Genomic DNA, 17,477 nt, shown 5'->3' with positions numbered 1-17,477 from the left:
ACAGCTATGATTCGGATTTGAACCAAAATTTCTGTATTCGCACAGCCCTGATTATTTTAGGGTTATTTCTATGATTTGGGTTTTAATTTCTTTTAATATAAACAGGAGACGACCTATTTTTAATGATTAGATTGTTTTATTTTGGATAAACTAGGTTTAAATATAGATAAAACGTACTCCTTAAATAAAAAGAATTGTTTTCAGCTAGGCTAAATCCAAAACTATGACAAATCTACTAAAGGAGTAAGTTTAATCTATGGTATCACGAACTGTATGGAGTTCATGTTTTTGACCCTGAATTGGAATCAATGTTCATGTTTTTTTTGTTGCATGAATGCTCGGTGAGTTGAGTTGCTTTGTTTCAGTCCCACGGCGGCCACGGCCACTTAAACGTGAGCATTTAGTAAAGGCATAAATTTGCTGAAAGTGTTTAAGACGGCATTTTGTTAATGCTAAACAAGTCAATTCTTTAAAAAAAAAAATGGTATTCAAGCAATTAACTTAAGCCTATGGTCGTGATATAGCTTTAAATATTGGTTTGAAGGAAAGTAACTGTGACCAGACTAGGGGGCGGAAAATTGTTTTGGGCCTAGGGGCGCAAAAATGCTAAATCCGGCCCTGACAAATTTATTAGCTTTTTGATGGTTCCAAATTTGACTCACTGGTTTTTTATCATAGAACTTATGAATGAATAGTTTTATATAATAAACAGCTGATTTAAGCTACACGGGTTGCCATTCTATTTGACTCTCACTTTTCATTCATATTCATCTTAAAATACTCATCCTCTTAAGAGTAAAATTCTCACTTGGGTGTGTATTTTAGGCTGAATATTATTTATGCAAAGTGAGTGTAGAGAGGAGTGAGATGGTCTTTTTAGCTTTTCAACCCATATTCAATTAAGGGGGATAAAAACACAAATTCAATGTTTCAGTTTTAATCTTGTGATTCCTGCAAGATAGGTTACATTAATAACAACAGTGTCACCAGCTAAGACATTACACGGAGGATCTACAACATACACAACTTGGTTTATGTGACTATCTCTTTCACCAGTAGACAATGGCTCTTGTAGTGTAGACAGCTGGTATTGGTACCACAGTGGTAGAGCGTTGATACATCCATCTTTTGCAACAGAGACTGTTATATCTTCAGTTCGACAAGAATCTAAAGTCATGTCTTCCTGGACTAGTTGAAGACAAGGGACAGGATTTGAGAGATATTCACACTCTAGTATCTGTAAGTTTATGTCCAACTGCTGGTGTACCTGGAAAATTGACTGGGTGAAAATGTGCTCATTTTCATTTTTAAACACACTATAAAAGATATGTCAAGATTTTAGAGATTCTGCAATTTTGTTTGTACAATTTTTGCTAACTATTGTAGTTACCAAGGATGGCTTTAAGGTGAATTTGTGTGAGAGAGGGGCATGTACTAGTATTTTAGTCCAACCAACCTCCCTCCCTCTTTGCAATACCACAGAAAACGTACTACTATAACCCAGAATGCCAACCGCATGGTAAAAAGCATTAAGTGTTTTGAGAGAGCTTTGCCTGTCAATCCGTAAGCAGCGCCACCAGCGTTGCTATGCTATTGCATGGCAATATGACTAGTAAATGAATATGACAAAATAATGTATTCTGGTGCATAAATACTCTTTTTACTTCACAAATATGGTGTTGATATAATCACAACCGTCCTTGCAAATATAAAAATAGGTTATAAATCGAACATTAAAAGTGATTAAGTTTAATATTAGTACAGCTGAGGTCTAACATGTCAAAAATGATTAAACACTTCTGTCCAATAAAAATTTGACCTCAATGTAGATCTCCATCTTCAGGGTAACTTGACTTATGCACATTTTATGTTTCAAGTGCAACCTTAAGGTGATTCGATATGACAGTCCTTGATGATAGAATTCTAAATTGAGGCCAAAACAATGATGGACAAGGATTACATTGATTTTGACACGGTCGTCGCTCTAAGGTTACCTGATAAATGTTGATAAACTGAGCGATGTTATATTTCTGAACAAGCTCCTCGTTAGTTACTTTAGAAGTCCTGGTGATCCATGGACAGTGAGTGAGTTGAAACATCATTGTTATGTTGGTAGGGGACAACACACCATCTGGGCTTAACTGATTTCTGCAATGTAAAATATTCTCAATAAATGAACAGATGATAAATTGGAAGATAAATGAAGCTTAAAACTAAAATAGCTACTTCCCTATAGGGAAATTTGCTAAAAGAGAACACCCGTATGGTCTGTATTTAAAAAATATGGACTGTAGGCCTGTTTTATAAAGCCAAACTTTTTTAAATCATACAGAAAAATATCCTTTATGTTACAAATAAGACCAATAATAATTTTTTTCAATGTTTTACAGTTTGTTTTTTCTGAAGGATTGTCACTTGTGATTTTAGGTAACTTGTTACAAATTTTGATTGTCATGCAATTCGGAACTATTTTCTAACAGAGGAGGTTAGTGATGTGGTAAATAGATGTAATCAGTGGAATAGTTATGATTAAATTTTTAAGTCGTTCTAATTAGTGTAAATTAACAATATTTTTAGCATGCATTTAAACTTGTAACGGTTTGCAAAGCTAATTCCTTAAAAAAACTATCTGCAAGGTGTACTTACTACCTATTGATGACGGAAGTAAAAGGACCAACTTGTCTCTAAACAAGTGCAGGTTAATCAGTTATCAAAGTCCACAGATTTAAAAATATCTCCTTCAAATTTGTTTTAAAATTCAAAAAGCTTAAATTCCAAGCTTTGTTATTGCTGAAATGTTTGGCAATGATGTATAAAATTGAGCAGATTGTAATGGCACAGTTGATTCTAAAAACAAAACATACTTACACAAGTCTTGGTATCAGGTTAACATTAGCTTCTTTGAGCTCTCCACTGGATTCAAACAAATCATTGATTATAAAATCAAACTTGCTTATCTCGTTTGAAAGCACCACATCAATTTCATTCATCACAAAGCACTTAACTTTGCAGGAATCCAAACTATTGTCTCCAACAAATTGTATCACAGCCTTAACTTCTTCATGTGATTTCAAAACACAAACCAAATTTGCCTTCTTTTGTTTAACAAATTGCAGACCTGACATTGGAAAAGGGGAGAGGTCTAATACGTTTAAAACTTTATCAAAGTTTTCAGGCAAAACACTAATCCTGTTTAGCAATGAATGATTATTAAGAAACAGAATTGTGTCTGAACTAACTGCATATTCAGATATAGTTTTTCCTTTAGTTTTTTTAGAGGTAGTTTTACTGAAGTTGAACCTCAGTTTACCCTCACCACAGCTAACTTTCACAGCAAAACTAGTTTGAGGCTCTTTAAACTTAAACACTGCTTGTTCCCAACAACACACATCTTCTGAGAACGGTGTAGAACTAAAAGTGATGTCCTCATCTAACGAAACATCAAACCACACTGCCAGCGCGTCTGACTTTCCTTCATATTCAAATGAAACTTTTTTCTTATCAAATTTCCCTTCATAAAATTCTTGCAACTCTATGGGATCGTTGAAATTAAAACAGAACAATTCAACAGGATCCCCAAGAAACTTGCATTTATCGTTTCTTAAGTTTTCCGTGTCATAGGGTTCACTTGAGTCACTATAAAGCAGAATGTTGCTGAAGTCCCAAGAACTGTCGCAGTTGTCCAGAAGGTAGTTTTGTCTGGCTATGTTGTATGATTTTACTGGAACAGCCCATAATTTGGCCCCAAACGGAAGAACAACGCCATGATCATCAATTTTTGCTCCGGATTCAAGTTGTTTGAGAAGTTCTGGACAAGGCGGTTTCAAAAGTCGGTTCCAAGCGTGGAGTATTGTTTGAAGCAGATGTTCTCCTAACAACCCAGCATCCATTGTCTCAGTTACTACAAGAGATTTTCTGGGAAAAATAAAAGTATTGTAATTGTTTGCAATTTTATGGCAAATTCTCCAAATATTAAAAGTAAACAAATATGACAGATCATTTGACATAGAAATACCTCTTTATCCTTGGAATGTGCCAAGTGGCCCTAATTATGTGTTTTTAATAATTAATTGTTTTATAGCAGCTAAGCAATTTACAGCAATAAGAAATACCAATAAATAAAAAGAAACTTTAAAATATGGGATACATCAATTTTATAAATGTTTAATGTTTATACTATTTCCATAAATCACTCATCATTCACTCAACTTCGCCTAAAAATGCACACCTTGGTGCACCGGTGTTGTATGAATTTAATCTAAAAACTACTCAATTACACTCACTTTTCAGGAAGATCATGAGAAATAGAGAGGTCGTTGGAAAGTTTGTTGATCACAGTGACTTTATCGGCCATTTTGTTTGCCTCTAACACTTGACATGCAATGGAACACATTGTCGGGGAATAGTCACAAGCATGGATGTCTGTCGCACCAGCTGATACTGCGTATAAACTGCAAACAAAAACATGTGATGAGAACTGTTTGCTATGATGACATACTAATATAATATAATATATTGTTATATCTTGATCAAATATTTCTCGACAGTTTGACAGACTCACACAAAACACAAGTTATTTACAGATACATTTATTGTCTTGTAAATGTTTCAACAATTAGAGGATGGAAACAAGCTGTGTAGTTGGACTACTATCTAAACTCATCAGAATTTCTTACAGAAAGAATTTCAACGATGTAAAAATACAGTAATAAGAATTGTTATTAAATAAGGCAATAGCGACGATCATCAAAAAAAAAATATTTAACATCTCCAGCGGTCATGTAGACAAAGCCATCATCGTCATATTTTACAGTAAATTAACGTCATCATCTTTTACCACAATCACAGTAAAATCTTAACATCTTCTGCGATGTAAAAAAACTTAAATAGTGTTAAGTTTGGGATTCTCATTTTGTTCAAAGTTGAGGTTATCGGATACTTCAAAACAGTAATTATGACGAATGTCAGAGGAGGTAGGGTAGTTTTCACTAGATTCAATGCAAATTCACGTAGACATCATCATCATCTCTCACATTATATCTATTATTCATATCTATTGTTAACGATCTGCATCTCATGTTGCACTGCAGAGGTTAACTGTAAGAAAGGACCATGTGGTCCTAATGTTCGCCTCAATAAAAAAGTATTTTCATTTCATTTTCATTTTCACTGCATTTTTTTGTCGATAATTATTTATGCACTGTATTTGTGTATTTTATAATGGTATAGTTATTTGTGTAACTAGTGGGTAAAGTGGCACTTTGCTGCACACGAGAGCAATGTTTACGCACGAGCCACAGGCGAGTGTGGAATGATCTCGAGTGCAGCAAAGGCCTTTTGCACTCGTGTTACACATTATATTTTTCCTACAGTCACTATAAAGCATATAAATAATTAGTCTTTCAAACACTATACAACACGTTTTTAGGTTCAGCTGGCAACACAAATAGGTGTTGTATGTGTGTGTTTTTGCGTTTATCGACGACCTCAACTTGAGTGACATGACATTTTTATCAGCCTGATGATGGGATTTTAATCCTGAAACCGGTCGCATAAGACGACAACAAAAGGATCACTGACGGACAGGTAATATAAACCATTTTACAAATAGGTGCCCTACAGAAAGTAGTAGGCTACCCGGTCTGTATCACTCCGCTATTTTTCCTCGGCAAGAAATGTGCTCTGCGTTTTGAGAATATAGTTCCGTATGTTTTTGTAATTTGAAGTGGTTTCCGCGCCTAAAAAAAATCCTTTAAAGGTATTTTCTTGTTTATTAAGATCGTAGGAATGATTTAAAAACGTTTAAAAGAAAAGTCCAGAAAGTTCAGAAGTGATACCGAACCTATAAACACGAAATGACAGGTTAAATCCTAGTTATAATATTTAATCAGCTGCTCATAGTATTGTTATCTGTAAGTGTTGCCAACCTATTTCCAAGCGTACACGGATTACGTGCATAATAGAACCACGCTGTTTTGTGTTGTTTCGTTGGAATCCTGATGTGCGGCAAAGTATAAACCGTACGACAAAGTATAAACAAAGTATAAATATGCAGCAATTAGCAGCTTTCTGTACTATAAACAGTACAAGGAAGCCAACTTTGTCGGGTGACTGTAGGAAAAAGATTTTATTTGGTTTGACAGACTAAAAATTTGATTACACGAGTCGGGTTCTTAGTTTAAATACATGTACTTAGTTCTGCTTTGACTATGGATACAAATAGACATTTCATCCCCATGTTAAAATTGTTGCCAATTTTATTTTTGAAATTAAAATCTTAGTTAATGAGAGCCACCAACAGATTGTGCTGATCTAAATTTCCAATTTTCTGTTAAATGGAATGGACAAAGTTTTTTACAAATTCAAACTGCTGAAGCCAGCAGTGGGTTGGACGGCTTAATGTGAGCTATAAACTTGGAAGATTGTCGTATGCATGCTAAAACTATTTTCCAAGATAGGCCTACATATAATACAAACATTTACGTACATACAGAAAGTCGACTACAAAGACATTCACAATCTCAGACTATTGTACTGTGCAAATTTAGATCTACAACGGCGTTCTACAACGGCGTTTCGATGTCCGAACAAATAATTACACTTTTTTTGAGTCTGTAATTTGGATTCTATTCCTGATTTCAATGCTAAATAAACGATTCGGCAAAAGTAAGACAATTGCAGTCGATTTGATGCACTTGCTAGTTCGTCCAAATGTTAAATTCCAAGCTTTTAATGATATAATTATAAAATGATCGGAGATTGCCAATGTCAGACTGAGCCATGGTTAACCCCTACAAGTAAAGTGCTGAAGTCATTAGCTCCCGGAGTCCAACTGTTATCGTATCCCTCTCCTCTCGTTCTTTGATTGGACAGTTTGGTGCGGATTTTAGATTTGAAATGTGCAAATCGGCGCAATAACAACCCCAGCAACAAAAAATAAGGTATAAAATATATTTATAGACACTGGCACATTATTCTGTGACTGACACACACAACTATGTTCTTTTTCCATGTAGATGGTATGTCTAATTCAGTATCCAATTGTCAATGACTCATATCAGTATTCGTCTGTACATAGATCAATGCCAGTATTATTAAAAAAGTAGGCCTAGAATATAGATTAGGCCTATTTATGAACACTAGGTTTTAGATTTTACAATAATATTCTGACCATGAAGTTTTTCAATTTAAATCTTGAACAACAAAAAATGTACGGTGCTACCTAAAAAGTGAACTTAATAAACAACTACCTACAAATTCTATATATGTGATGTGGAAAGCGAATAGGGACCTCTTGTCGGGAATTTTCGATTTTGAGTTTTATATATATGAATTCCTTAACTTTGAAATTTTGTTAGGGAAAAGGGTCATTTTGAGAAAAACTATTTTGAAAATTTCAAATACGCATACAGTTTTTTTTTCGTATTTAAGAAACGATTTTGGTATCAAAAGAAAGCTTATAAATGTCCTCTTTGGAGGCAATACCAATATTTATTTGTCTTAACTCACGGTAGTTTTAATTAAGATAATTGTTTTATCGAATCATGTCGTTAAAATTGTACTTCAGAAAAGGGGCCTCTTGTCGGCCCTGTGTTATTTCACCATATGATAAGAAAAGGTACCTCTTGTCGGGACTGCAAAATTTGTGAGATATTTTTTTCTCCGTAAACTGAATTCGTTGTAGTTCTCTAAATTTTCACTAGAATGCAGGACAATTCATTTTTTGGATTACAGTCTGTTTATAAAGTGAATATTGGAAAAGGGACCTCTTGTCGTTATGGCGTAATAACATTGAGCGACAAGAGGTCCCTTTTTTTAGACTGTGCAGAGGCTAACAAAATGATTTATTTTGACCTTTTAAATCTTCAATTCGATATTTTAACCGATACTGTCCTGTTCTATGTTAATTGAGTTATAACAATCGATAAAAACTTGAATTTCGATATTTTTGACCTTAATTACTTACATCGGCCGTACCTACTGAAAATTTTGCATCGCCGACAAGAGGTCCCTTTTCGCTTTCCACATCACATATTTAAAAAACAAAATACCTATATTATGGGTGAATCTCAAATTGAGAGAGAAAATGAAGCAGAAAAAATTAAAAATAATTATTTTGTTAAAATACATATTTTATTGACCCAATAATAAACAAAGTGTTACATTATACATTGCTAACCATAGCAGAGCTTCAATGTAAGTTTTTCTATTTTTTTTATGAATATTTGTCTTATCAACTACAAAGACAACATCAGGTCGCTAACGTTTTTTAAAGTCTGAAAAAAATAATAAATTCCATTGAAAATTTAAAAAAATGTTTATAAACATCTAACTTGTTTCCTAAATAATGCATCCATCATATAATTAAAATTATTAAATTTTTTTATCATATGTAAAAATAATACATTAATAACAGGAACAATCTGAAATGTACACGTTTTTGATAAAAAATTTGGAATATTTAATGTAAACAATTTTTTTTTATACTAATTTTTAACTACTTTGACTAAAGGGAGAACAAACCATTAAAAATAACTCATCAATAGTGTAATATTTAAAAAAAAAAATCATTTTATATTCATTTTCATGAGCGTTAGCGATCTGATGTGGCGTTAGTGACCTGATGCGGCGCTAGCAAAACAGACGTTTTTTAGGCTTTAATTATGGCACTCAGCGAAGTAAAGAAGTAGTATTTACTGCAAATGCAAGTCATTTTCAGACAGTACAACTTTTACTACAAAATTATCTTGTTTTAGTAATATTACTGATGTTAGAAAAACGTTAGCGATCTGACCCATAGAAATATAACATTGTCATCACAAAAGTACTGGTAAGAAAGTATATTCATTTGAAATAAAGAAGGGTAAAACAATTGCACGCTCATTACATATAAATCTACTGGATGTGTGACGAAACAAAGAATAATCAGTTATAACATCAGGTCAATAACGTCAGCGACCTGATTTAAACGTTTATTAGGAGCAATAACGTCAGCGACCTGACGAATTTGGCCGTCTTTGTCGATAGTGCCGTTGTAACAGCCAAAATGGCGGTAAACGATCGTTGTGACAACAGTGCACCACAAATACTGTGATATTCATTGTTAAAATAATTTTTATTTGCTTAAATAATAAGTTTATAGACGTTAGCGACCTGACAGACAATAAACATAACAACAACACTTAGCTCAATCGATATTTGGCAATTAAATGGAAAATGAAATTAGACATTAGACATTAGAAATCCGGTCAAACACTGCATAGTCCACTCTATCCATCTGTCATGGTGACACTGATGGCTCTGGCGGGACTCTAGGAGTGCTAGCGGTGATTATGGCGGCAAATTAAAATTGCCATTAATACTTGGGGGCGGTTCACGAGCTCGGGACTATCGTAGTCCGAGCCCAGAATCCGGAAATAACCGGTATTTGGGCCGCGACTTAAAAAATCGGGTTCACGAGCTCGAGACTATATAAGCCGCGGACCAAACTGATAGGCGGCACACAATTAGTGCAGGGATAAAACCCGGTTTTAAAAGTTGGGTTCACGAGTCCAATTACAGATAGTCCCAGCTTCTGATCATTAGTCCCGGTGGGTTCACGAGTCAAGTGAGATGGTTCGGGCCCAAAAGAACAATGGTGTTTGGTCTCCAACTCAGACCTGGTAGGAGGCAGGTTTAAGGTGACATCCGGTTTTATCTAATTAGCTCCTTTATTTTTATTATTTTTTAAAAACTAATATTTAAATATGGTTCCTCATTAAATTCCGAACAATTCCATTACCCACAACACCATATTAAAAAAATATGTAAAAATGGGGAAAAAAGGCTCATAAAACATGAAAAAGATTATCAAACAACTTAAAACGACAGATAAATTATGCACGTAACAAAGTAGTATTATAACAAAGATATATTTTTACTGATAAGCCCCATGTTATTACAATTTTAACGACAAAATTATGCATAGAATATAAATATAACTAATCAGCCTCAGTTAAACCATCGTTATCTAACATAATTATCAGAAATAGTTTTTTTGCCGTAGGAAACATCAAGCAAACCGTCAGTCGTTGAGTACGGTTAGCGGTGATATCACCGTCTTATGTTGTACTCACTGGTAGCCGTGTGTATTGAATATGACAAAGAAAAATCTATACTGTATTATGTTAACAATTATGTACCATTACTCCACTACCTCGCATAGGACCAGCTCGTTATCATGACTAAAACCCTTTAATGCCTTGATGAATTTAAAGATAGATTTAAATGTTTCCAAAGATGCCATCAATGAGTCATTTGAGGCGTTCACTCCAAGGCACGGATTTCCCGACAGTAAAATCCATTACAGTATTCTAAATTGAAAAAAATGTTAATTGCACTAATATTTTTGGCTGATGGCACTTTTCATCGAGAAACTAGTGATTTATTGGATGTTAGTAAAGCTTGGATGGTAGCTATTTGTTTGATAATGAAAGCAGAACAAATCAAATTTTCAGTTCGAAACTATGCCTAAAGAAAAAAAAGGTTTTCCTAAATATAAACGCATTGTAATACTTGTAATACCAATGAAACAGATTTTAAAAATCGCAACACAAAAAATGATAATTAAAAACCATAGCTGTTAACATAAATAATATTACGAGCTAACTGCAGAATATTATTTTCAACATTTTACAGTTAGATTATTAAAGAGTGTAAGAATAACGGAAAGAATATTCTTATATTACAACCACGATTAAAACCAGCACATACCTACAATTTTCATATCTAATAATCAGTACCTCTAAATACATTTTAGTTTCAATAATTGTACTATTTAAATAAGTTTAGTTAAAATTTTCCTATCCAAAATACCATCCTAAATTATCGGGCAATTATGCAAAATAGGCATTCATCTGGTTATAAATACCCAGTTATTTTATGTCATGCATCTTAATTGAATTATAAGAATGCACACAGAAAAATATATTTCACTACAGACTTCCATTATCTGATTTCATACAAACGTGGATTGTTGTGTTTATAAATCAATAAAATTAGATAGATTATTATAGGTGAGCATTGGGACAATGAAATACGCGAAAAATAATCGTTTTGGACGTTTTGGTTCAGCCTTTTTTCACGATCATCCTATTGTATGGAAGTGCGTATGTCAGCAGCATTGGCTTCACATGTGTTTCCAGACTGTTGTTACCAATGTCTCAACAGAAATTCCCTGCGAATCCCTGTCATTAGGCTCCGCTATGGATTTGGTCTCGACCTACACTGGGCCCGGCTTTCACATCATTAGGCTCTGACTCGTGAACCCATTTTTTGGTCGTCGCTTATATAGTCCGGGACCAACGTCTGGTCGCGGACTATGAAGTCCCGAGCTCGTGAACCACCCCTTGGTGTTTTACCGGGGGACTTACGTTTACATGCTAAAATTTCAATTTTAAAGCGATCATTTAATTGTAAAAACACTGAATAGGGCTTAATAAAGACACAAAACAATGATTATACAGCATAAAATTTATTTATTTTTATTTTTTAAATTTCATAAACTGCTTCAAGTTCCTCTATGACGTCTTGGGGACAGTTAGCGACCTGACAAAAACGGCTTTCAAATATTGTTTTAAATATTAAAATCCTTTCTTAAATTGTATTAATTAGGTTATTTATACATGGAACAATTAAATAAAAATTAGTTTTGGGTTTTTTTTAAATGTATTTATAGTTTTTTTTTGTTTTTATTCTCTCTCAATTTGATATTCACCCGTATACAACTTTTGAATGCAAAAATTTACTTAGGCCTACCTTAGAATACCAGTTCCAGTGCCTATGTCCAAAACGCTTGTGAATCCTTGTTGAACCTTTTTCAAAATCGCTTCTCTGTAAGCTTCATTGCGATATGTGTCATTGAGCATTCTAAAATGCCATCTTTCCACGAGAGCATTGCAAACATTTTGCAGATTGCGATAGGCAGGCAAGTAGTCATTGTTGATAGTGAGGGCTTGTCGAAAATAATGAGCAGCTTCACACAAGTGTTCTAGCCTGCTTAGACAATGTTGCTTATGATTACCATAATTCATATTCTAAAGTGGTTAGGCTATACGTCAATGGTTATAAAACAATCGATGGATAGGAGACGGTCGTAACTGTCATGGATAAATCTCCAGAAAATCTTTCATTTAGTTTTTTCCTCCAACATTCTACATATAGCAGAAGATGTAGGTTTGACGGGAAGGTAAAGGAAAAGATATTTTCCAAATTTAAATCTTGATTAGAGAAACTAATTTTGCAAAGAACAAGATTGTGATTTGACAGATTATTATCAGAAGAAGAAGACCAATACACAACTGGATAACCCAACAAGAACCCAAATAAAGTTGGAAAACACCAATCAGGACTTCCTTCAATAGTGAGTACATCGTTCGACTTGTTTTCTCTAATATTATTCATCATTGTACCAATTAAATCAAAAATATCTTTGCAATTTTCAATTATCTCTGGTGATTCCAATGTTGGACTGCAATTGACAAACTTTACTTCTAACAAATTGGAAAACAAAAGATCAATCTCCACAGCATTAAAAATAAACAAATCATCACCCAAAATCAAAACTTTGATGCTTCTTGATATAGTTTTCCTTTGTTTTAACATATTGATGGCACTATGAATCAAAGATCTGTCAACCCTTGCTGGAATATCCCATAAAAAACTAGGCTTAAGGCCAAGATCAACACAAGTGATATTGTCTTGTAGGATTTTTATTGCATTTCGAGACAATGAACTTTTTAATACTGATCTTAACAAATCTTCCATTTTAAGTTAGTATTTCATACCTGAATAAATGAGAGCCCAAGTTGCAAAGGACTAATTCATTGTCAGGGTATATTTTGATTGCTTGTTCATAACATTTAAAGAGGTCTTTAAATCTCTGAGCAGATTCAAGTTGTTTTCCCCAAGTGCCTGAAAATGTAAGGTCAATTATCAAATTTAAAATACTAAGTAGGCCTACCTAAGTTATACATTTCAACTGGCAGACTAGTCTATGAATTTTAAATAGTAAACACATTATTTGTAATTGTGCAGACAACACCACATTTACAGAGACTATGACAGCAATTCAGTTAATAGGCTATACTATTTAGCAAAACGATAATAATGTGCTGTCTGCCTAGTCATGAGTTATTTGAGTTAGTCTATTTTGTGGTGAAAGCCTAATTATTATAATTTGAGAAAATCCATTGTATTTAATGATAAATAAAGAATTGATTTGATATCTTCTAAAAATTATAAGTTAAAACTGGTTAACGATTTTCTTACAGATTTATATTATCAAGCATGTGTAACTTAATAACTACAGGGGTTGGAATTGTTATTTTAAAATAGGCCCTACCTAACCTAATTGATTAGTCCATCATTTTCTGCAGTACCGTAATTAGATTACTATTCTAATACAATCAGTATTTTCAATTGTATTAATCTATGATTACTCTACATTTGACTATACCCAAAAATGTTCTCATTCATAGAGTATTAATGTTGGCTTAAGTTAACAAAAAGTAAAAGAAACTAATAACCTAACCCAACCTGGTTAGGTTAGTTCATGTGGTTACATGAAATAGCAATAGGCCTAGTAAAAAAATTTAATATCTATCATGTACGTATTAAATAATTTGGTACCTATAAAATCAAATTCAATCAGTAAATCGCTAAGATCGATTAACCCTTTGAGTGCCGTTGTGTCGAAGCTTAAGTGCCAAGCATCTAGTAACGAGATGATCAAGATTGGGAAAGCAATGCCAGCGTCTCTGAACGAGGCGATTGGATAATTACTTCTAATTGTATCAAATTTCAATAAAACTGGTCGTATATTGATCAAAAGCGACAGAAATAGCATTTGCAATTGTTATTTTGATTTATTACTGTACAATAGCTGTGTCCACACTCATGCGCTTTCAATTTCAACCTTTCAATTCATAATTAAATTCAACATGAATCAACGCAAGCGATATTGCATGGGCCTTGATGCATGTCTTTTAGCTGTCCACACTCATGCGAGGTCCGTTAGTTGCTATTAGCTGTATGGGCTAATTAATTAACAGCTGTGTATAAGGAATCACCAGACATGTATTTATTTATTTATTTATTTATTTACGGCAAAATCGCCATTTGTACAATCAATTACATGCATAACAATTTATGAATCAATAAATAGGCCTACTATTAACATGCAGTAAGTTTTACATCTTGCTATTTGGTCATGCTTTATGAATACATGCTAACACTAATGATTCGCAACTGAGTAATGAAAAATTAAAAACAAATATATAGGGAGGATACAACATCGGCAAACAAGAGAAAAAAAAACATGCAATGGTCTTCAAATTGAACTAACATTAACAGCCTGCTTCGCTAAATACACGATCGAAAAGGAAAACATAAAAAAATTTGAATATTTTACAGTGCAATAAAATGTAAAAACTTAACAATAACAAGTATGAACAATGAGAGTGTGACAATGATTGATTGTGACTTAAGTGCTATAATGGTGAATGTAACAACATTGGGAGGAACATGAACCAAGATGAAAGGTTATCAAAAATTAATTGAAAATTTAACAGTGCAAATATAAATTATGAAAGAAAACTTAACAATAACAAGAAGGCAAAAAAAAGGTGATCGTTTGACAATGATTGGACTAGAATAAAAAGATGACTTATATAATGAAACTAGGAGAACATGTGGTAATGGAGGAAAACAAGTGGATAAAGAGCACGACACTAACCCCAAGGGCGGACCTCGTTTGCGCTTCAAGCCCAGACGGGCCCACAGGTACCCCATCAGGGAAATCTCGTTTGCGCTTTTTGGCGGCATAATTTGTCAAATATATCCGTTTGTATTAAATGCGGATTGTAATTCCTGCTCTATCGTATAATTAGTTATAAGTAGACACCTAACATGCAGAGTCGAATGGGTCAGAGTTCAGAGTTATGACTTGCTTTCTTATTGAATATCATACTCGATTGTGAACTACAGTATATTAAAATCCTATATTAAAATTAAGTACTAGCCTAGTATTTTCTTTAGCTGTAGGCCTACTCTTTGTATTCTATTATGGGCTTATTAAAACATTACACATTTATACTTTTAACTCAGTATATTTCCCCATTCCCATGCGTAAACATATTTAGCCTATACAAAAATCAATCTGAAAAAGAGTATGTTATATATATGTATATTAATTGAAATATTATAGATGTTATTGATTTAACTATTTACAATACAAACAACAAACAATAAAAGAAATATATACATAATACTTAACCCTATATTTAAATAGTTATTTGTGTAACTAGTGAGCAAAGGCCTTTTGCACTCGTGTTACACATTATATTTTTCCTCCAGTCACTATAAAGCATATAAATAATTAGTCTTTCAAACACTATACAACACGTTTTTAGGTTCAGCTGGCAACACAAATAGGTGCCCTAGAGGAAGTTAGTCTCTGGTCCGTATCACTCCGCTATTTTTTCCTCGGCAAGCAATGTGCTCCGCGACTTGAGAAAATAGTTCCGTATATTTTTGTAATTTGCAGTGGTTTCCGCGCCTAAAAAAATGCTGTTAAGATATTTTCTTGTTTATTAAGATTGTAGGAGTGTTTTAAAACGTTTAAAAGAAAAGTCCAGAAAGTTCAGAAATACCGAAAAGAGAACGTAAACTATAAACACGAAATGACAGATTAAATCGTAGTTATAATAGTCAATCAGCTGTTCATAGTATTATTATCTTTAAGTGTTGCCAACCTATTTCCAAGCGTATACGGATTACGTGCATAATAGAACCACGCTGTTTTGTGTTGTTTCGTTAGAATCCTGATGTGCGCCAAAGTATAAACCGTACGACAAAGTATAAACCGTACGACAAAGTATAAACCGTACGACAAAGTATTTAAATATGCAGCAATTAGCAGCTTTCTGTACTATAAACAGTACAAGGGAGCCAACTTTGTCGGGTGACTGTAGGAAAACTTATTTCTCTACACTCGCCCTGTACCCCACACATTTTATAAAGTCTATTGACCCAATTCTTTCTTCTCCTAACTGAACAATCTTTTCTCCAAGCCACTTGGTCTTTAGATCCAGTTTATTGTCACGGCTGCGTTCACAAGGAGTAGACTTATTTACAAATATTTATCCAGTGTGTAAGGGTTTGTTTACAAATAGTTGTCTAAAGGGGAATACCGTCACGTTGGCTACCTGGCCCGAAGAAAGCGCAAACGAGATCGGGGATTAAGTGACCCTTGCTAATACTTTTGGGGGGTCCGGATTAGAGCGCAAAAGCAGTACGACCAACCCTAATACTCTGCTTTCACCCCCCTCACACACAACACAGCGCAAAAACAAGAAGGGGAAAAGGAAGCTATCTTCAATTGGAGAAGATCCTCTTCAGTGCAGAATCACTGTCATTAAATAAGTCATAATCAGGATGCTGAAAGGAATTGATTTCTTATATGTATGCTCAGTCACAGTTACGTTACAGTAATTGACATCTACGATTGCTAAAAAAAACTTTAAACTGATTGAGTAGGTAGAGGAGTAGCTTGGCATAATTGTTACTTTGTATGTTGTATCTTACTTACAAAGGGTGTTCGAAAATATATTTTTTATATCAGTCTTCCATTCGGGTTTCAGCTGAAGGGCAACAAGAAAATGGGAAAAAGCTCTTCCTAAATTCCCACACTGAATATATTCCAGGGCATGATTCCTTGACTTTAATGCTACAGTTTCACTTGCATCTGTATTCATCTTTCATGGCAGCATGTCCTAGTCGTAAAGGCACTTTTCTACTTCCAATGCCTAAAAACTGCACAAACTAGGCTAAATATTATTATAAGTAGCACCTAGGTCCTAAAGAATCTAATCAAATCCAAATAGGTAGTCATAAATTATAATCCAATACAGGTTATGTCAACAGTTAATTACATTGAGCATTGAAATTAATAAATTAATTGCTTAGTCATGAGATTAAGAGTTTGATTGTTCATTATTAATTTACTAGTACCATTGACTCTAGTACTAAAATAAACTAAAATATTTTTTATAGGGGAGGTAGTAAGGTTAAGGTAACTGTCAAACTCTCACTGTGCTCAGTGCTGTGAGTCTGTCGTCTGTGACCGTGAGGTGAGACTGAAAAGACTGACTGACTGAAACGACGACTGAACTCGAACTGACTGAATGTGACTTTTCAACTTTTGTGTTGTAGCGGCGAATTGAAAGAAGTCGCTACCTTAAGTAGTAACATACTTCTCATCCCATTGTAAATTTTGAAGCACGTTTTTCGTGTCTAGTTCATGTACGTGACACATGGGCGCTAGTGTCGACGAAACTTTGTTTCTATTATTTTAGGGTTAATTTCTTGATTTGTGCTTTACTGTTTGGTTATATAACTAGGGGACAAGTTATTGTTTATGATTAGATCGTATTATTTGG

General features: G+C 33.9%; 1 protein-coding gene across 1 annotated transcript; it reads right to left on the bottom strand.

Moving 5' to 3' along the window:
- Positions 1-921: 921 nt before the first annotated feature.
- On the bottom strand, positions 922-17,165 carry LOC128987345 (protein arginine N-methyltransferase 9-like). Its single transcript, XM_054408143.1, has 7 exons — positions 16,628-17,165; positions 12,825-12,951; positions 11,797-12,033; positions 4,284-4,451; positions 2,869-3,915; positions 1,995-2,148; positions 922-1,267 (listed from the first exon to the last, which is right to left on the bottom strand). Exons 1-7 carry the CDS (start codon positions 16,791-16,793, stop codon positions 923-925), a joined length of 2,244 nt encoding a protein of 747 aa, XP_054264118.1. The 5' UTR covers positions 16,794-17,165; the 3' UTR covers position 922.
- Between the last annotated feature and the right edge of the window lie 312 nt (positions 17,166-17,477).

Source organism: Macrosteles quadrilineatus, unplaced genomic scaffold, assembly GCF_028750875.1.
Source record: "Macrosteles quadrilineatus isolate MER2022 unplaced genomic scaffold, UCM_ALF_1.0 Scaffold_2__2_contigs__length_208266976, whole genome shotgun sequence".
Lineage (NCBI taxonomy): Eukaryota > Metazoa > Arthropoda > Insecta > Hemiptera > Cicadellidae > Macrosteles > Macrosteles quadrilineatus.
Note: the sequence above shows the minus strand (reverse complement) of the source record. Positions and strands in the feature narration are given on the sequence as shown.

Bases quoted from the DNA above. Each gene is read 5' to 3' on its own strand.
- LOC128987345 (XM_054408143.1), bottom strand. From the start codon at position 16,793: ATGAATACAGATGCAAGTGAAACTGTAGCATTAAAGTCAAGGAATCAT. The intron at 3,916-4,283 runs GTGAGTGTAATT...TATTTTTCCCAG, and splicing joins TCTCATGATCTTCCTGAAAA to AAAATCTCTTGTAGTAACTG. The intron at 1,268-1,994 runs GTAACCTTAGAG...TCAATTTTCCAG, and splicing joins AGTTTATCAACATTTATCAG to GTACACCAGCAGTTGGACAT.